This window comes from Dipodomys merriami, unplaced genomic scaffold, assembly GCF_024711535.1.
Source record: "Dipodomys merriami isolate MVZ:Mamm:240054 unplaced genomic scaffold, mDipMer1.0.p SCAF_20, whole genome shotgun sequence".
NCBI lineage: Eukaryota > Metazoa > Chordata > Mammalia > Rodentia > Heteromyidae > Dipodomys > Dipodomys merriami.
The window spans coordinates 27,327,745-27,347,552 of NW_027203382.1; the positions used below are offsets into that span (position 1 = coordinate 27,327,745).

General features: G+C 42.5%; 2 protein-coding genes across 4 annotated transcripts in view; both read left to right on the plus strand.

Annotated features, from left to right (window-relative positions):
• LOC138832979 (general transcription factor IIH subunit 2) overlaps nt 1-8,823 on the plus strand; it is a 35,945-nt gene extending 27,122 nt beyond the window's left edge. Inside the window, exon 16 of one of the 2 annotated variants that reach the window (XM_070031308.1) lies at nt 1,334-8,823. In XM_070031308.1, coding sequence (XP_069887409.1) covers nt 1,334-1,453 — 120 coding nt within the window. In that variant the 3' untranslated portion in view covers nt 1,454-8,823. The remainder of the gene's footprint in view (nt 1-1,333) is intronic. The other variant, XM_070031309.1, reaches the window with a different exon arrangement.
• Nucleotides 8,824-10,910: 2,087 nt separating this feature from the next.
• Naip (NLR family apoptosis inhibitory protein) overlaps nt 10,911-19,808 on the plus strand; it is a 40,857-nt gene continuing 31,959 nt past the window's right edge. The window contains exons 1-5 of one of the 2 annotated variants that reach the window (XM_070031299.1): nt 10,911-11,788; nt 12,296-12,863; nt 13,716-13,815; nt 16,054-16,135; nt 18,645-18,696. In XM_070031299.1, coding sequence (XP_069887400.1) covers nt 12,296-12,863; nt 13,716-13,815; nt 16,054-16,135; nt 18,645-18,696 — 802 coding nt within the window. In that variant the 5' untranslated portion in view covers nt 10,911-11,788. Of the gene's footprint in view, nt 11,789-11,937; nt 12,864-13,715; nt 13,816-16,053; nt 16,136-18,644; nt 18,697-19,808 lie in introns of those variants that run through there. The other variant, XM_070031300.1, reaches the window with a different exon arrangement.

Consider the following 19,808-nt stretch of genomic DNA (forward strand, 5'->3'; position numbering starts at 1 on the left):
AGTGGCTCAAGCCCCAGTACCAGCACCAAAAAAAGTAAAGAAAGGAAGAAAATAAATACTGAAGCAGGGCACTGGTGGTTCACGCTTGTAATTAAGAGGCTGATTTCTGTTGATCATTCCTGTGTAACTCCACAAAACTATCTAAAGAGCCAGCAAATGGAGCTGTGGCTCAAGTGGTGGAGTGTTGTTAGCCTTGAGCAAAAGCAGCTCAGGGATGGTGCTTAGACCTTGAATTTTAAGCCCCAGTATTGGAATAAAAAAGAAAGAAAGGGGCTGGGAAGGTGGCTCAGTGGTATAGCGCTTGCCTTGCATGCCTGAGGCCCTGGGTTCAATTCCTCAGCACCACATAAGCAAAAAGAAAAAAGCTGGAAGTGGCACTGTGGCTCAAGTGGTAGAGCGCTAGCCATGAGCTGAAGAGCTGAGGGACAGCGCCCAGACCCAGAGTTCAGGCCCCACGAATGGACCCAAAAAAAAAAAAAAAAAAATACTGAGGAAACAGTGTAATAAATTTTAAATAGGTTGTTAAAGACCAGGCTTGTATTAGGTTATTTTTTTCATTAATATGATTACAGCAAATAAAGAGAAAATGGGAACAAATAAATAATAGCCAGGTGCTGGTAGCTCACACCTATAATCCTAGCTACTTAGAAAGCCGAGATCTGAGGACTGAAATTTGAAAACAGCTTGAGCAGCAAAGGCCTTGAGACTTTTATCTCCAATTAACCAGCAAAAAGCCACAAATAGAAAAGTCTGTGACACGGGCTGGTAAGGTGGCTCAGTGGTAGAGCGCTTGCCTTGCATGCATGAGGCCCTGGGTTCAGCAACACATAAGCAAAAAGCCGGAAGTGGCTCTGTGGCTCAAGTGGTAGAGCGCTAGCCTTGAGCTGAAGAGCTGAGGGACAGCGCTCAGGCCCAGAGTTCAGGCCCCACGACTAGGCCCAAAAAAAAAAAGAAAAAGAAAAGAAAAGAAAAGTGACTTTTATCTACACGAAACTACCAAAAGAGCCAGAAATGGAGCTTTCACTCAAATGATTGGCCACCTGCCCTGAGCAAAAAAGCTAATAGATAGTGCCTAGGTCCTGAGTTCAAGCCGAGAAAGAGAGACAGACAAAGGAAGTTTGGCTGTCCTACAATAAATACACTTTAAGCTCTCAGAAATGAGTTCGTTTCCAAAGGTTAGTATGGGAAGTAAGTTGCCTTAGATGTGAGAATATTTAGTACTCTCTAAAATAGGTAGGTAGGTGGGTAATAGAAGTTTACTGGAATATACACACGCAAAGCAGGGTAGGCAGGGGTTAGTTTTTGTTTATTAACTTTTCCCTCTCTGCTATAGGTCTACATTTGTGCTGTGTGCCAGAATGTTTTCTGTGTGGACTGTGACGTTTTTGTTCATGAATCTCTACACTGCTGTCCTGGCTGTATTCATAAGATTCCAACTCCTTCAGGTATTTGATTCCCACATGTGGGTTAAGAAGAAATAGGCATCTGTAAATAAAATGACTCTTTAAGTTTGTTTTCTAATTAAATTGGGAAGAACAATTAGAGGGAAAAATATAACTTAAACTTTTTATAAAGAAAATACAATATTTTTTTTAATTTGTGTGCTGTCACAGAAATGCTTAGAACCCAGCTAATTTTAAGTCAATGTTTTTGGTCATTTGACATTATTATGTATAAAGTACTTATAATGATGAAATGGATATGATAATCTCACTGCTTTATAATTGGAGTAAATACAGAATATGATTTTTTTAATGTGTTGATTTAGTTAAAAGTTAAGGAAATTTAGGAAAAGTTAAGTGCAAGGTTTAGTATAAGGTGAAAGTTAACCATAATTATGAATTAACTAAAATTTGTAATCTATAAAGTTAATACATCTGAAATTATAAATTATTATTGGCTGTGATTTCCCACCCCCCCCCCCCAAGCTCCCTCCCCTGGTCCTAGAGCTTTAATTCAGGGCCTGGGCACTGTCCTTGAGCCTCTGTGCTCAAGACTAGCGCTCTACCACTTGAGCCACAGCACTACTTCCAGCCTTTTCTGTTTTATGTGGTACTGAAGAATGGAACCTAGGGTTTCAGGCATGCTAAGCAAGCACTCTACCACTTAGCCACATTCCCAGCCCCTCACAGGGATCTTTTAGGTTAAATACTGAAACACACATACTATGACCGCAATCAGAAGTCATGTAGAAATGTGGGTAACACTTTTAACTTTATGTGTTACTGGCAACACAGCTTGAAAGGCTAACTCAATCTAAGATTCAGATGCTGTGAAAGCAAAAAGTCTTATTTAATTCTTGTACTTTTTTTTTTTTGGGGGGGTGGAGGGTCTGGTCATGGGGCCTGAACTCTGGGCCTGGGCACTGTCCTTCAGCTCTTCAGCTCAAGGCTAACACTCTACCACTTGAGCCACAGTGCCACTTCTGACTTTTTTTTTCTGCTTATGTGGTGTTGAAGAATAGAACCCAGGGCCTCATGCATGCAAGGCAAGCGCTCTACCACTGACCCACCTTTCCAGCCCAATTCTTGTTCTCTTATATGCTAAGCTTATTGCTTGAAATATTTTACTTAAGCTGGGCACTGGTGGCTCACACCTGTAATCCTAGCTGTTCAGGAGGCTGAGATCTGAGGATCATGGTTCAAAGCTAGCCTGGGCAGGAAAGTCTGTTGAGACTCTTATCTCCAATAAACCACCAGAAAACTGGAAGTGGTGCTGTGGCTCAAGTGGTAGAGCACTAATCTTGAACTGAAGAGCTGAGGGATAGCACCTAGGCCCAGAGTTCAAGCCTACAACCTACAAAAAAAAAAAATTTACTTAAGGAGTTATATCTGATTTTAACATTTTGTTGTTATTTGGTATCTGAGACTAATTAGTGAAGGTCAAAGTTGGGGGTCTCTGTCTCTGTTAGCCTTGCTTAATTTCATCTCCAGGGATTATTTAATTTTTCGCTTTTCAACTTTCCTACCCTGAATCATCAGAGAAACTTTGGTGAGAATGTATGATGAAGTCTGTGTTTTAGGTTCAGTGCAGATGTCTCATAATTGGCAGGACGCCTTTCCAGGTATACCCTATTGAGCGAGTAAAGCTTCCATAAGCAAAGGTATGTGTATTTTATATCTGTAAACTTGAGTTGCCCTAGATTGAGTTCCACTGTGAAATTTGTGATTTTATAAAACAATGCTTGCTGGGCGCTGGTGACTCATGACTCTAATCCTGGCTACTCAGGAGGCCGAAAGTTGAGGATCACCGTTTGAAGCCAGCTGGGGCAGGAAAGTCCATGAGACTCTTACCTCCAATAAACCACTCAAAAAAAAAAGCAAGAAGTGGTGCTGTGGCTCAAGTGGTAGAGCACTAGCCTTGAACAAAAGAAGCCCAGGGACAGTGTCCATGTACTATATGAGCAAAGATAACGGAACTCTGTCCTGAAAAGTATTTTCAATTAAGTCTTTGACAAATCCCCAAAATTATGTATTTCTTAATAAAGTAGCATACCAATAAGGAAACAGTGATATGCAGGAGATTCCTCTAAGGCTATTCTGCTTCCCCTACCTGGATTAGATTGAATGCTTCAGCTATCTCCTGAGAAGTTACTAGAACCTTCCTATAAGCTATGAAAGAGATTAGAGTGTCAATTTGACAACCATAACTCTTTCCTCAGTTTTGGATCTCATTTGTATACCTGATAATGGTAAAATAAGTAGTTATACTTACAGAGAAATTTCCTTTTTCACAATAATAGAGAAAAATAATAGTTTGTATAAGGATTTTATAAATGAAGACTGGAATGTAACTAAGTGATAGAGCACTGACCTAGCATGTATGAGGCTCTGGGTTCCATCTCTGGTACTGGAGGGGAAAAAAAGTTTGCAAAAGGGCTGGGGAGGTGGCTCAGTGGTAGAATGCTTGCCTTGCATGCCTGAGGCCCTGGGTTCGATTCCTCAGCACCACATAAGCAAAAAGAAAAAAGCCGGAAGTGGCGCTGTGGCTCAAGTGGTAGAGCGCTAGCCTTGAGCTGAAGAGCTGAGGGACAGCGCCCAGGCCCAGAGTTCAGGCCCCATGACCAGACCCCCCCCCCAAAAAAAAAAAGAAAGAAAAGAAAAAAGAGTTTGCAAAAGTACACACAGTGATTAAAAGTTATGACTTTTAATTTCTTGAAACTCTATGCTGTATTTTAAGGCTCCAAATGTGTAAATATTTTTTGATGGTGCTAGAGATTGAATTTAGGATAATAAATGTATGCATTTTTACTTCATATTCTTTGTCAGTCCTGAGGATTGAATCCTGGGCCTCATTCTTGCTAGACACTCTTAACACTAAATTATACTTCATACTCTTTTTATTCAGCCTGACATTTATCTTTTAACTAAAACATTAAATCTAAGCCAGGCACCGGTAGCTCACACCTATAATCCTAGCTAAGATCTGAGGATTGTGGTTCAAAGCCAGCCTGGGCAGGAAAGTCCTTGAGACTCTATCTCCACTTAACCTCCAGAAAAATGGAAGTGGTGCTGTGGCTCAAGTGGTAGAGCACACACCTTGAGCTGAAGAGCTCAGGGACAGAGGCCTGGCCCAGAGTTTAAGCCCTACTACCAACAAAAACAAAACAAAACACAAAACAACAATAAATCCATTCAAATTTAATCTGTAAATTAAATTTTATGTAATTACATATGTCTAATATATTTACATTTAATACATGTATTATCACTGATAAATTTTTGGTCTAATCTGTCCATCTGTGTGTTATTATTTTCAACTATTCCATCTTGTTTTCTCTCTTGCCTTTTAAAAATTGATTATTTTCTGTCTAATTAGGAAATTGTATGCTGTGTTTTATTCTTTTAATAGTCAGCAGAAGTTATACAGGATAGTTTAGCTTGGGTCCTCTAGCAAGTAAAGACAGATGCAAAAATAGAAGTACTGTTCCTTGATGAGGTGAAGTTGAAGAAGCAAAGGGAAAGAAGGGTGAGGAAATCTGCAGTGTGTTCCTACAGGAGCCATGCTTTGTGACACTGAAGAAAGGCTTAGGAGTCTCCCATCAGTGTGTTCCCTTAGAACAGGTAGCTTCCCTGGAAGATTTGTCAGGAGAACTTTCTCTGGGCTGTCTGTTAAAGGAAGAAGAGGTAACTTTTCTAACTGCTTCCCTTTCCCATTAACCATTGCTTAAAGTTTACCCACAGTAATTTCCTGGTGACTGCTCAGCAAGCTGATCCTATGAAGGAGTGCTATAGCATTGCATCCAACTCTGGCAGATGGTGGGCAAATCCTCTCAGAAAAGTTTTGGTGCCTTCAGTTTGATGGCCAATCCAGGAAGCTGGGTAAAGTCAGTAGTGGAACAGACAATACTTTTGTACTAGTGTGTCATGCTGTAATCGGAGTTCTCAGAAGGCTAAGCTCAGAGGATCACAGTTCAAAGCTAGCCCAGGCAGACAAATCTAAGAGATTCTCTGTCTCCAATTAAACATCAAAATAGGGCTGGGAAGGTGGCTCAGTGGTAGAGCGCTTGCCTTGCATGCTCAAGGCCCTGGGTTCGATTCCTCAGCACCACATAAGCAAAAAGAAAAAAGCCAGAAGTGGCGCTGTGGCTCAAGTGGTAGAGTGCTAGCCTTGAGCTGAAGAGCTGAGGGACAGCGCCCTGGCCCAGAGTTCAGGCCCCACGACTGGACCAAAAATATATATATATATATATAAACATCAAAATAGCAGAAATAGAGTTATGACTCAAGGATAGAGGGTCAGCCTTACATGGAAAAAGTTAAGGGACAATTTGCTGGCTCTGAGTTTCAGTCCCAGTACTAGCACACACATGAATGAATGAATGAATGAATAAATGAATGAATGAATGATGAATGGGTAGACAAAGGAAATCTGAAGAGGCATTATTTATTTGTATTCATTTATTAGTTATCCAAGCTGAAAGTCAAAATGGACCTTCACCTCCTTGCAGACTATACAAGGACTCCTTCCTCACATGTAAATTATTGCATTTCTTCCATATCATACAATATTAATATTTGTTTTAATCAGCCTATATTGAGATTTGATCATATTTTTACCACTTTCTTGACTCTCCATTTCTTCTTGTGTCTCAGATCTATTCTAAGAGGATGAGGTACATTTGCTTAGAATATAGTAACATTCAGAATATAAAAGTCTCACAGACTTTCCTGCCTGGGCTGGCTTTGAACCATGATCCTCAGATCTCAGCATCCTAAGTAGCTAGGATTACAGGAGTGAGCCACCAACATCTGGCTAACACTGTGATTTTTTGTAATGATTAGAGATAAGAGTTTCACACACTCTCCTGTTCAGGCTGGCCTCAAACCATAGTCCTCAGATCTCAGCCTCCTGAGTAGCTAGGATTATAGGTGTGAGATACCAGCACCCAGCTTGTTAGTTGTTTTAATAAGCAAAGCACTAACATGTCACAATGGGGCCATTCAGGCTCCTTCTGGTCAGGGTGGCATGTGGAAGGAACTGTGGGCTTTTGTAAGATTAGTTACTAGTTTGTAACTTCCTCATGTTTGTGTCATATCTGTGTTTTGTCCTCTCTGTCTCTAACATGGTAAACACATTTGTATGATGAAATGATCTTATAATAATGAGGAGCCAGGGGCTGAGAAGGTGGCTCAGTGGTAGAGTGCTTGCCTTGCATGCCTGAGGCCCTGGGTTCGATTCCTCAGCACCACATTAGCAAAAAGAAAAAAGCTGGAAGTGGCGCTGTGGCTCAACTGGTAGAGCGCTAGCCTTGAGCTGAAGAGCTGAGGGACAGCGCCCAGGCCAGAGTTCAGGCCCCATGACCGGACCCCCAAAGAAATAATAATAATAATGAGGAGCCAGGGTATATGTGGAGCTTGGGCTGTGGGTTGGTGGAATCCCAAGGACTTAGTGAGTGGCTGTGTTCAGAAGAAAAGGCAAGAAGTTTTAGTCCCTGAGGCCTGTAGCAGAGAAGAGAAGGGCACACAAGAAGTGGTCACACTTACTGGAATTAGCCTTGGGAGTACAATACTCTACGACTCCTTTTGGGTTCCATTCCATAAGGGTAGAGGATTCATTCATTGCATGTTGTCTAATTCTTTTCTTGGGAGAAGTTTTACAGAATGGACTGAGGACTCTATTCATCTTATTAAGTTGCTATTCAGTCATACCACAAGCCAAAAACAGTTTGCAAATTCTTTAGTCACTAATTATTCACTCAGCAAACCTTTTCTATCAGCTACAAATCTGACAAAATGCTATATGAGCCCTAACCCAATCCATGTGTGAATCTCTGAGCCTAAAAATAAAGCAGACCCAGGGATGAGAGAGTGAGTGGTAGAGCAGTTGCATAACAAGCACAAGGCCCTGAATTCAAACTCTAGTATCACCAAAAACAATAAGAAAAAAACACAAAAGCCACACACAGACTTATACTGCAGTCCTTGTGGAGAAGCTAATCATGTGTCAGGTGTAACAGTGGAAGGAGGATCTGCAACCTGGGTCTAGGCAGGGAAGGCATGTGAGTAAAGGAACCTGTTAACATAGGGGTGAGCTCTGGAAGAACGTGTCATATCTAAAGAAGACCTCTGGAGATGCTTAGCAGGGTACATGGAGGGATAGTTTTGATTTTTTTTGTTTTGTTTTTTTGAGCTTTATGCATAGGCACTTGTTGCTTAGTCCAATAAATAAGTTTTTTAAATGAAGTAACTATTACTTAGCCACAACCTATCTTTTCCTTCTGGGACTGTAGGTGATTGTGATAAATGATAAGCTAATAAGAACTGCTGCTAATCATATTGCACAGATATTTAGGCAGCTTAAAACATCTTCAAGATCACTGGAACTCAGGAGTTCAAGACCAGCCTGGACAACCTAGTGAGACCTCATCGCTAAAAAAATAAGTAGGTCCTGATCATGGAATTCTATTGAGCTTTCAGAAAACTTAGGTATCTTTATGGAAAAGATCTCAAACATGGATGTTTCCTTTGCTGTATGTATGTGCAGTTTAAAAAACAAACAAACAAACATTGATATTAGCCTGGCACTGGTAGCTCACACCTGTACTCCTGGGCTACTCAGGAGGCTGAGATTGCGGTTTGAAGCCAGCCCAGGCAGAAAAGTCCCTGTGAGACTCTTATCTCTAGTTAGCCACCAGAAAACTGAAAGTGGAGCTGTAGTTGAAAGTAGTAGAGTGACAGCCTTGAGCAAAAGAGCTCAGGAACTGCACCTAGGGCTTGAGTTCTCAAGCCCTATACCACCACCACCAACAACAAAAAAACCCAAAACATTGATATTATTTTAATTAATATAAATTAAAATGCTCCTGAGTAATTCTATGCCTTCTGACAAATGTCTATGCCTTCTGACAAATGTATATACTCATGTAATAACTTCACAAGGTAGAAAACATTTCATCACCCCCAAAGAGCTCCTTTGCAGTCAACACTCACCAGGACTTCCTATACCAGGAAACTTCCATCTCTTTTTATCACTATATGGTTTTGCCGGTATGTAGGAGTTATAATTATTATAAATTACATCATACATTGTATATAGCTTTTGCTTATGTTTTTGGGATATATTTATATTGCTGTATATATGAATAGTTTGTTCCTTTTTTGCTGCTTATGTGGAATATTCCATTAATATTGATACTTTGAGGGCTTGAGAGCATTACTCAAGTGGATAGAGCACCTGCCCAACAGGAACAAGGCGAGTTCAAGCCCACTACCATCAGTGTTAATTCATTGTTAATCTATTTGTTTATCCCTAATGGATATCCGGATTGTTTCTGTTTTCATGCCTGTTTGAATAAAGTTGCTACCAGCATTTCTTTACAAAGCTCTGTGTACTCATGTTTTTATTTTTCTTAGGTGCCTACATGAAAATGGAATAGGTAGATGAGATGTTAAGTAAATACTTCACATTTTTCCCCCCTGGGACTTGAATGGATGCTGGCCTTGAGCTTCTTTTGCTCAAGGGTAGCACTCTATCACTTGAGCCACTCCAGAAGTGTCTGGAGTTTTTGAGTAGTTTATTGAAGATAAAGAAGAGTCTCGCAGCCAGGTGCCAATGGCTCACACCTAATCCTAGCTACTCAGGAGACTGAGATCTGGTGATCTCAGCTCAAAGCCCAGGCAGGAAAGTCCATGAGACTCTTACCTCCAATAAACAAGTGCAAAACCGGAAGTGGTGCTTTGGCTTAAACCAGTAGAGCGCTCTCCTTGAGCTGAAGAGCACAGGGAAAGTGCCCAGGCCCAGAGTTCAAGCCCCACAACCGATCCCCCCCCCCAAAAAAAAAAATCTTGGCAATTTTGTATAAATATGGTAATCAACCAGGGCTTGAGGCATCGCTCAACTGGCCTACCTATACTGCCTAGCAAGCAGAAGACCAAATTCAGACCTGAAAACTGTAAAATCAGAGACCAAACCTGTCAGGATCCTTCAAGACCATCCCACAGGACCACACGGAGGCAAGCAGGCACAGGAAAAAGATTATTATAAGGCTTATTAGAGGGGCCATATGTCCCTGGAAAAGAACCACATGGCATCTGCCTCTATCCAAGTGGCAGGTAGTTCTAGGGCTAGTAGTGAGGTAGGTGCATGCACAGGTAGGTCGAGGCAGAGAGGGAGTGGCTAGCTGTAAGGCAGGAAGTCTAGGACAGGGTGGAGCTGAAGACTTTACATAAGGATAATGCTAACAAAACTGGATTATTAGTTATCAAAAATAGGGCCAGATATTAAAGGCTGAGCCCCTCTATAGAGAAAAACTCCAGGTCAAATGGCTGGTAGTCAGCTTAAGCCTTTTCCATCCTTGTTAAAGGAAAAGAACATCTCTCACTCAAGTTTCCTAGGCTGGCAGCTTTGCTGAAGGCCACTGACAACCTTGAGGTGTATCACCAGCTACCTGCGTTGCTATATTAGCCAAAGGCTTATATTAAAAATGATTTCTTAAGGGTTGGGAAGGTGGCTCAGTGGTTGAGTGCTTGCCTTGCATGCATGAGGCCCTGGGTTTGATTGCTCAGTACCACATAAGCAGAAAAAGCTGGAAGTAGTGCTGTGGCTCAAGTGGTAGAGCGCTAGCCTTGAGCTGAAGAGCTGAGGGACAGCGCCCAGGTCCAGAGTTCAGGTCCCATGACTGACCAAAAAAAGAAAATTTCAGTAAATCCCCAACCATTGGAATGAATTTCTAATGTTTTGAGAATCATGGGAATGGGAATGCGTTTCTAATGTTTTGAGATTTAAAATATACAACGCTTATTCAAGGCTATGTTTTACTTAGGCTTCTGTAGCTTAAGTCTGTTTTGCTTTTGTAAATCTGCTTGCTTGCTTTGACAAATACCACCTGTGTGGTTTTTTCTCTTTTTAGACCCTGCAGTAAGAGATCTTGGCTGCCGTATCCTACTACCCAAATAGGGTAACCACACAGCTAATGAAAGCTCCTTGCCCTGTTTAGCTGAGTCAGTAGCCTTATTTCCAGATTTGGGATTCTTCAGCCCCCCACTCCACCCCTCCACCCCCACCAAAAAAAAACAAAAACAAAAACAAAAAAACCTAATTTTACTTATTTTGGTGTTAGTACTGAGACTTGAACTCTGGGACTCACACTCCCCCCCCCCTTTTTTTTTTTTGGCCAGTCGTGGTGCTTGAACTCAGGGCATGGGCACTGTCCTTGAGCCTCTCTGTGCTCAAGGCTAATGCTTTACCACTTGAGCCACAGTACTACTTCCAGCATTTTCTGTTATGTGGTACTGAGTTCATGCATGCTAGGTAAGTACCCTCTACCACTAAGCCACATTCCCAACCTTCCCCTTCCCTCCTCCCCCTGCCCCCCCCCGCCCCGCCTTTTTATTTTTTTAAATCAGTCATGGGGCTTGAGCTTCAGACCTGGCTACTGTCCCTGAGCTCTTTGCTTAAGGCTCCACTTCCAGTTTTTCTGGTGGATAATTATTGGTTAAGAGTCTAATGGACTTTCCTGTCCCAGCTGGTTTTCTCCCTTAGATTTTTTTGTTCAAGTCTGACCCACTACTACTTAATCTAAACCATTTCCAACAATCTAATTTTAAAAATGAACAAAAGATTCAAGTACCAAAAAAGATATGGGAATGACCAGCTGGGCACTGGTGGGCACTGGGCTGGTGGCTACTCTGGAGGCTGAGATTTGAGGATCAAAGTTAGCCAGGGCAGGAAAGTCCTTGAGACTCTTATCTCCAATCAACCACCAGAAAACTAGAAGTCAAGGGGCTGGGAAGGTGGCTCAGTGGTAAGAGTGCTTGCCTTGCATTCATGAGGCCCTGGGTTCAATTCCTCAGCACCACATAAGTAGAAAAAGCTGGAAGTGGCGCTGTGGCTCAAGTGGTAGAGCGCTAGTCTTGAGCTGAAGAGCTGAGGGACAGTGCCCAGGCCCAGAGTCCAAGCCCCATGACCAAAAAAAGAAAAAGAAAGAAAACTAGAAGTCGAGCTGTGGCTCAAAATGGTAGAATGCTGGCTTTGAGCAAAAAGCTCAGGGACAGTGCCCAGGCCCTGAGTTCAAGCCTCATGAATGACAAAAAAATTATATATATTTGGAATTTGTTGGAATTCAAACTTGTGGGACTTTACAGTCTTTGTTACACCTTTAGAAACTTGCCTACCCTGATTGCTGCAATGCTTCAGGCTTTTTACTGGTAACTTCTCTACAAATTTGTTTTCACTTTTACTTCCTCAAATTTATTTTGTCAGTGCTTCCCAGAAAAGAGGAAAGAAAGTGTGGGTACTTTAGTCCACATTCTCCTCCTGTTTGCCTGGGACGCTGATAAAGTTCAAGGTAAGTCAGTGCCTATCCCTGGCATACTTGACTCTTGCTTCTCTTTGGAGGCAGGGGAATAAGGATAGACGGTGTTGCAGAGGCAGGTTTAATTCCTAGCAGGTGCTAGTGGCTCACACCTCTAATCCTGGCAACTCAGGAGGCTGAAATCTGAGGATCTGTCCCAGTTCCAAGCCAGCTGGGGCAGAACAGTCTGTGATACTCTTAACTCCAACAAATCAACGAAGTGGAGCCTGTGGTTCAAGTGGTAGAGTGCTAGCCTTGAGCAAAAAGGAAGTTTAGAGACAGTGCGTAGGCCCTGAATTCAAGCCCTGGGACTGGGACAAGAATATAAGTAACGAGAGAGGGAAGGAAAGAAAGACAAACCCAAGTTTTCTTTCTTTATCAGATGAAAGAAAGAGAAAATCCAGGTCTTCCTTCCACTTCTACCATCATCATAAACAGTGAAAACATGCTCTTTATAATAAAAATCCCCAATGACTTTCCTTTTCCCTACTTCTTTACAAGATGGCCAGTGCAGAGGAGGCACCCGAGGAGAAGACTTCCCAGTATGAATATGGCTTGCTTTCAGCCCTGTCTGGCTTTCTGGGCACAGATCTAGTTCAGCTTAGAAAGGAAGTAGATGAAGAGCAGCACAGAGCCCGCAAAGAGGTTAAGAAAGGTTTTAATGCACACATGCGCAATGAAGAAAAGCGGTTGAAGACTTTTATGACCTATAACTTGGACAGATGCTGGACACCCCAGGAGATGGCAGCTGCTGGCTTTTACTTTACTGGAATAAAATCAGAGATTCAGTGCTTCTGCTGTAGCTTAATCCTCTTTGACACCAACTTCTGGAAACTTCCCTTGGGAGAGCACAAGAAATTTCATCCAGATTGTGAGTTCCTTTTGGGCAAAGACGTTGGCAACATATCCAAGTATGATGTAAGAGTGAAGAGCCCAGCCTGGGAGCTGAAAGGGGACAAAGCTAAGTACCAAGAAGAGGAGGCCAGACTGGAATCCTTCCAGACCTGGCCGTTTTATGTGCAGGGGATACCCCCTCAGGAACTCTCCGCGGCTGGCTTTGCTTTCACAGGTACCTTGAAACCCTTTTCTGAATGATTTCTCTGCTATACTAAGTTTAGATAGCATAGTTTGGTTGCTTTTTATAGTATTTTTGTGATTTGTCTCTCATTTGTCAATTTTGTTCTATTAGATATCATTTATTAAAATTCAACTTAAGTAATTTTACTTTTGTTTTAATCTGTGTGTGTGTGTGTGTGTGTGTGTGTGTGTGTGTGTGTGTGTGTGTGTGTGTGTGTGTGTGTGTGTGTGTGTGTGTGTGTGTGTGTGTGTGTGTGTGTGTGTGTGTGTGTGTGTGTGTGTGTGTTGAATATGTCAGTACGAGGGCTTTGAACTTAGGGCCTGGGCACCATCCCCTAGCTTTTTCACTCAAGGCTTAGTGCTTTAGTAATTGAACCATAGCTTTACTTAAGCTTTTTGATAGTTAATTGGAAATAAGAGTCTCACATACTTTTCTGCCCAGGTTGACTTCGAACTGTGATCCTCATATCTCAGCTTCTTGAGTAGTTAGGATTACAGGTGTTAACCACTGGCACCTAGTCTTTAATTTGTCTTAGGAACAGCATGTATAATTCCAACTACATAGATTTTAAGGTTATTTGTCCTTAAGTTTGGAAAATTCTATCTGTAGTCAGGTATGGTGGTGACCTCTGGGAAGTCCCTAGAGCAGACATACTGAATGCAGGAGATTAGAGATCTGGAAATGAAGCAGGCCCATGGATGAGGGATGGGGGTCCATGCTCAGAAAGTAGTCATTTGGGGTAGCAGGCCTGTGGGTGAGGACGCCATTATAATGGTTATGAGAGAATACAGGTGTTGGTTGTCCACAAAATAATCACATCACAATGCTTTCTTCCCTGTGTAGGTAAAAGGGACACTGTACAGTGTTTTTCCTGTGGCGGATGCTTAGGAAATTGGGAAGAAGGAGATGACCCTTGGAAGGAGCATGCCAAGTGGTTTCCCAAGTAAGTGGATTTAGGTTTTGTTTGTTTTTGTTTTTTGCAGTTGTTTTTTTTTTTTTTTTTTTTTTTTTTTTGCCAGTCCTGGGACTTGAACTTGAGACCTGGCCACTGTCCCTGAGCTTCTTTTACTGAAGGCTAGCATTCTGCTACTTGAGCCACAGCCCCACTTCCAGCTTTTTCTTAGTAGTTTGTTGGAGGTAAGAGTCTCACAGACTTTCTTGCCCAGACTGGCTTTGAACTGTGATCCTCTGATCCCAGCCTCCTGAGTAGCTAGGATTACTGGCGTGAGCCACTAGTGGCCCGGCTGTTTTGATATTTTATTGTTTTTGGGGGGTTTTTTTTGGTCCAGTCATGGGGCCTGAACTCTGGGCCTGGGCGCTGTCCCTCAGCTCTTCAGCTCAAGGCTAGCGCTCTACCACTTGAGCCACAGCACCACTTCCGGCTTTTTTCTTATGTGGTGCTGAGGAATCAAACCCAGGGCCTCTGGCATGCAAGGCAAGCACTCTACCACTGAGCCACCTTCCCAGCCCCTGTTTTGATATTTTATACTTAAGTCTTTTTTTTTTTCTTTCTGTGAGAGAGAGTCCTGGGGCTTGAACTCCAGGCCTGGGTGCTATCCTTAAGCTGTTTTGCTCAAGACTAGCACTCTACCAGTTGAGCCACAGCTCCACTTCTGACTTTTTTTTGGTGGTTAATTGGAGATAAGAGTCCCACAGATTTTCCTCCAGCATGGCTTTCAACTGCAGTCCTCAGATCTCAATCTCCTAAGTAGCTAGGATTACAGTAATGGTGAACCACCAGTACCCCCCTCAGAAGCTCTTTTTTACAAGCTTCTAGATAAAGCCAGGATTGTCAACTCATCAACTGTCCCTCTGGCCTCTGAGCCAATCCTAACAGACACCAGACCAGTTCTAAGTGTTCAAAGTGTAGCGTGCTGCTCCTTAGCCCATGGGAGCCAAGCTTTAGGTCCTGGGCTCCTAAACCAGCTCAAATATTATGTCTAGGAGTACTTGTCATTTCATTTCTTATCCTCTGAACCACAGCCAGCCATACCATTCCCAGGTCATCTTGTGAACAGGACCAGCTGAAGTGGTTCTACTGTACTCTCTCAACACTGAGGTAGAGGTGACATTACCATACTGACATAGTCCAGCATCCAGACCCAGAGCTCTTTTTAAAAAATTCAGTGTGCTGGCCGCCGGTGGTTCACGCCTGTAATCCTAGCTACTCAGGAGTCTGAGATCTTAGGATCACAGTTCAAAGCCACCAGAAAACTGGAAGTGGTGCTGTGGCTCAAGTGGTAGAGCAATGGTCTTGAGCTGAAGAGTTGAAGGACAGCACCCAGGTCCAGAGTTCAGGCCCCACAACCAACAACAACAAAAAAATTCAATGTGTATAGATTAATATCTAGTACTTTTTTTTTTGCTGGTCCTGGGGCTTAAACTCAGTACCAAGTGCTGTCCCTGAGCTTTTGTGCTAAAATTAACCATTCTACCACTTGAACCACAGCTCTACTTTCAGCTTTTTCTGTGATTAATTAGAGATAAGAGACTCACAGACTTTCCTGTCCAAGCTGGCTTTAGCCCAGTCCAGAAGTCAACCTCAAAGACTGGCAAAACAAAACAAAAAAACAAGTACATCAAAACAATGAAAATTCTCCTGTGTAAGTTTTTGGAGTAAGTTTTTCATTTGTTTGTTTTTGTTGGTTGTAGGGCTTGAACTCAGGGCTTGGGCACTGTCCCTGAGCCTCTCTATGTTCAAGGCTAGTGCTGTACCACTTGAGCCACAGCGCTACTTCCAGTTTTTGAGTGGTTAATTGAGGATAGGAGTCTCACAAGGACTTTTCTGCCTGGGCTGGCTTTGCACACCGTTCCTCAGATCAGCCTCCTGAGTAGCTACTATTACAGGTGTGAGCCACCAGCAGTCAGCCTGAACATTTTTATTGAAGTATAAAATTTAATGCTTTTTTTTTTAATGCTAGTCCTGGGGATTGAACTCAGGGCCTAGGCAGTATCCCTGAGCTTCTTTTGCTCAAAGGTAGCACTCTACCACTTGAGCCACAGTGCCACTTCCAGCTTTTTCTTTTTATGTGCTAATGAGGAATCAAACCCAGGCAAAGCACTCTACCACCAAATCACATTCCAAGCCCAAATTAAATACATTTTTGACAAATCTTTATTGTGCTATAGGACATATCTATCACAGTACTGGAGTAAATTTTAATTATATTTTTAATTGTAGATGTGAATTTCTTCAAAGTAAGAAATCTTCCAAGGAAATTGCCCAGTATATTCAAAGCTACAAGGGATTTGTTGACGTAACGGTAATTAATAAACAACAAACTTTTTTCTCAACTTGTTTTTAATGACATATCTGGATCAACACAGGACAGGACTCTTTTTCTGTCATAGTTTGTTTCTTCCTTTCTCCTTTCATTCCCCTGCCTTTCATCTGAAGGGTGTATAATAAAAATAAAAATGCATTCTCTTTCTAGGTTAGGGAACTAAAAATTTCTTTTTCTATGGCCTTTTTTTTTTTTTTTTTTTTGGCAGATGGGACAATACTGGGGTTTGAATAAGAACCTTGCACACTTGCTTGATTTTTTTTCATTTACAGCTGGTGCTCTACCACTTGAGCTACTGCTCTACTTTAGCTTCATTGGAGATAAGAGTCTCAGGAACTTTTCTGCCTAGGCTGGCTTTGAACCATGATCCTTACATCTCAGCCTCCTGAATAGCTAGTACACTCAGCCCAAGGCTGAGTTTTGATGGGTTCTGTCTGCCTGCCTTTCTGCTAATCACCTTTGTGAAGGCCTCCATGAGTTGTCTCTCTTGGCCCTGCCCCCACAGGGGGCCAGGTAGCTCCTTCCAGCTAGTTGTTGAGACTCCACTAGTAAGGACTTCCTAGTGCAAGTAACAGGAAATGCAACCCAAATTGGCTTAAGGAAAGAAGAGAATGGAGCGGTTGGAGGCATGACTCAAGTGGTAGGGTGCCTGCCAATGAGCCTAAAGCATCAGATAGCCAGTTTGAGTTTGTGAGAGGGGAGAGGGAGAGAGGGGAGAGAGGAGAGAAAGGGGAAAAGGAAAGGGGAGGAAATAGAGAGGAAAAAAATGGATTGGCTGTGACCCAGAAAGCTAGACCATGTGGAAAAAATGTACTGAAAAAGGAAGGGTGTTTTCTCAGGAGAAATCTGAGCGCAGTCACCCCAGGCGCCTTCTGAATGTAGTTCCTGCCTATGTTTCTTAGTTTCTCATTGAACTACTTCTATGGAATCGGATACAGATTTTTTTTTATTTTATTTTATTTTATTTGAGAACATACTGTACAGAGGGGTTACAATTACATGGGCAGGATAATGCATACATTTCTTACCAAGCATTGCAGCCTCCTCCTTTGTTTACCCTTCACCTCCCTTCCCAGCCTCCCCCCCCCCATACAGATTTTTTTACACTTGATGTGAAAAAGAGGTGTTAGTGTTTCCTGTTGGGCAGAGGTGTAAACCTTCAGAACAGTTTTGCTCTGTGTTTTTTTTTCCTATTTTTTAAATTTGTTATTATAAAGGTGATGTACAGAGAGTTTACCATTACATAACTCAGGTAAGGAGTACCTTTTTTTAAAGGATTTTAAAATTTTTATTTTTATTTTTTGTTGGTGGGGCTTGAACTCAAGGCCTGTGTGCTGTCCCTGAATGCTACTCAAGGCTAGTGTTCTACCACTTTGAGCTGCAGCTACACTTCTAGATTTCCGGTCATTAATGGGAGAAAAAAGTTTTACAGACTTTCTTTCATAGGTTGGCTTGGAACCACAATCCTCAGATCTCAACCTCAGTACCTAGGATTACAGATGTGAGCCACCAGCACCAGCCTGAGTGCACATTTATTTATTTGTTTGTTTGTTTATTGGTCATGTGGCTTGAAGTTTGGGCCTGGATGCTGTCCCTGAGCTTTTCTGTTCCAGCTAGTGCTCTACCACTTTGAGCCACTGCGTCACTTCTGGCTTTCTAGAGTCTAATTGGAGATAAGTGTCTAGTGGACTTTCCTGCCCAGGATGGCTTTGAACCTCAATCCTCATATCTCAGCCTTCTGAGAAGCTAGGATTACAGGATTACAGGTGTCAGCCACCAGTGCCCAGTGAGAGTACATTTCTTTTTTCTTTTTCTTTTTTAGGTCCCGTCATGGGGCCTGAACTCTGGGCCTGGGCGCTGTCCCTCAGCTCTTCAGCTCAAGGTTAGCACTCTACCACTTGAGCCACAGCGCCACTTCCGGCTTTTTTTTTTTCTGCTGATTTGGTGCTGAGGAATCGAACCCAGGGCCTCAAGCATGCAAGGCGAGCACTTTACCACTGAGCCACCTTCCCAGCCTGAGAGTACATTTCTTTTTGGGACAGTGTCACCCTTTGCTCTGTTTTAAAAACCTTTCCAGAGACAAGGGCTGGTGGCTTACCAGCACCAGTAATTCAAGCTACTCAAGAGGCTGAGATCTGAGAATCGAGGTTGGAAACCAGACAGAGCAGACAAATCTGAGAGACTCTTTATCTCCAGTGTACCAGCAAAATGCCAGAAATGGAGGTGTGGCTCCAGTGGTAGAGCATGAGGTCCTGATTTCAAGCTCCAGTACTAGCACACATACACACAAGAAAACCTTGCCAACACTAGGAATCAAAATTCAAATGATGCTTCTCTGGCAGCTCTGCCACTGTCTAATGAGGCTCTTCCCTTGGCAGGAAGTCTTTTTTTTTTTTTTTTTTTTTTTTTTTTGTCTGCAGGAAGTCTTGCTCCCAGTTTTCCATTTTATATATCAAACCATCTATAACATGAATTTCATTTTCCTCAGGGAGAACATTTTGTGAATTCCTGGATCCAGAGAGAATTACCTATGGCATCAGGTAAAAACTCAGGCATATACCAGTAGTTTTGCTTTGTTTAGTTCTTCTTATGCTTTTTGTCCCTTTAAATATTCCAGGTTTAGGGGCTAGGAAGGTGGCTCAGTGGTAGAGCGCTTGCCTTGCATGCATAAGGCCCTGGATTCGATTCCTCAGCACCACATAAGCAAAAAGAAAAAAGCCAGAAGTGTCACTGTGGTACAAGTGGTAGAGGGCTACCCTTGAGCTGTAGAGCTGAGAGACAGCGCCCAGGCCCAGAGTTCAGGCCCCATGATCGGACCCAAAATAAATAAATAAATAAATAAAATAAACATTCAATGTTTAATTCCTTTGTGGGAATAGAAAGGTTGCATTCAGATTAGTCAGTCGTTTTTTAAAGACATCTCCCCTTTCTTTCCATTGTGCTCAGCAGTAATTAGATTTTATATTTCACAGCATGATCAACTATGCTCTGAGAGTTACAGCAAACCACAGCAGACTTTTGCCAAGATGATAGAAGCCCAGAGATTGTTTGTTGCTCCAGGACCTGGTCTTGAAATCAGATCCCAGCTAGCGCCGGTGGCTCACGCCTATAATCCTAGCTACTCAGGAGGCTGAGGATCAAGGTTCAAAGCCAGCCTGGGCAGGAAAGAACTCTTATCTCCAATAAACCACCATAAAACCGGAAGTGGCACTGTAGCTCAAGTGGTAGAGCGCTAGCCTTGAGCTGAGGGACAGTGCCCAGGCCCAGAATTCAAGCCCCACAACCGACCAACAAAATAAATAAAATAAAATAAAAATGAAATCAGAGCCCAGCTGTGTAGCTGACACTCTACTACTTGAGACACACCACCAGTCCAGCATATTTCTGGTTAATTGGAGATAGAAGCTCTCAGACTTTTCTGCCCTGGATGACAATGGAGTATGTACTTGTAATCACCGTTATATCAAACTCATTTGTTGAAATGGAGTCTCACTAACTTTTTGCCCATGCTGGCCATGAACCAGAGGTCTTCCTGAACTCTGCTTCCTGATTAGCTGGGATTTCAGGTGAAACACTCCATGCCCAGCTTGAAAACATTCTTAAATGGCTCAATGTGCTGTTAAGGAATTAAATAATATAAATTTCAAAATTG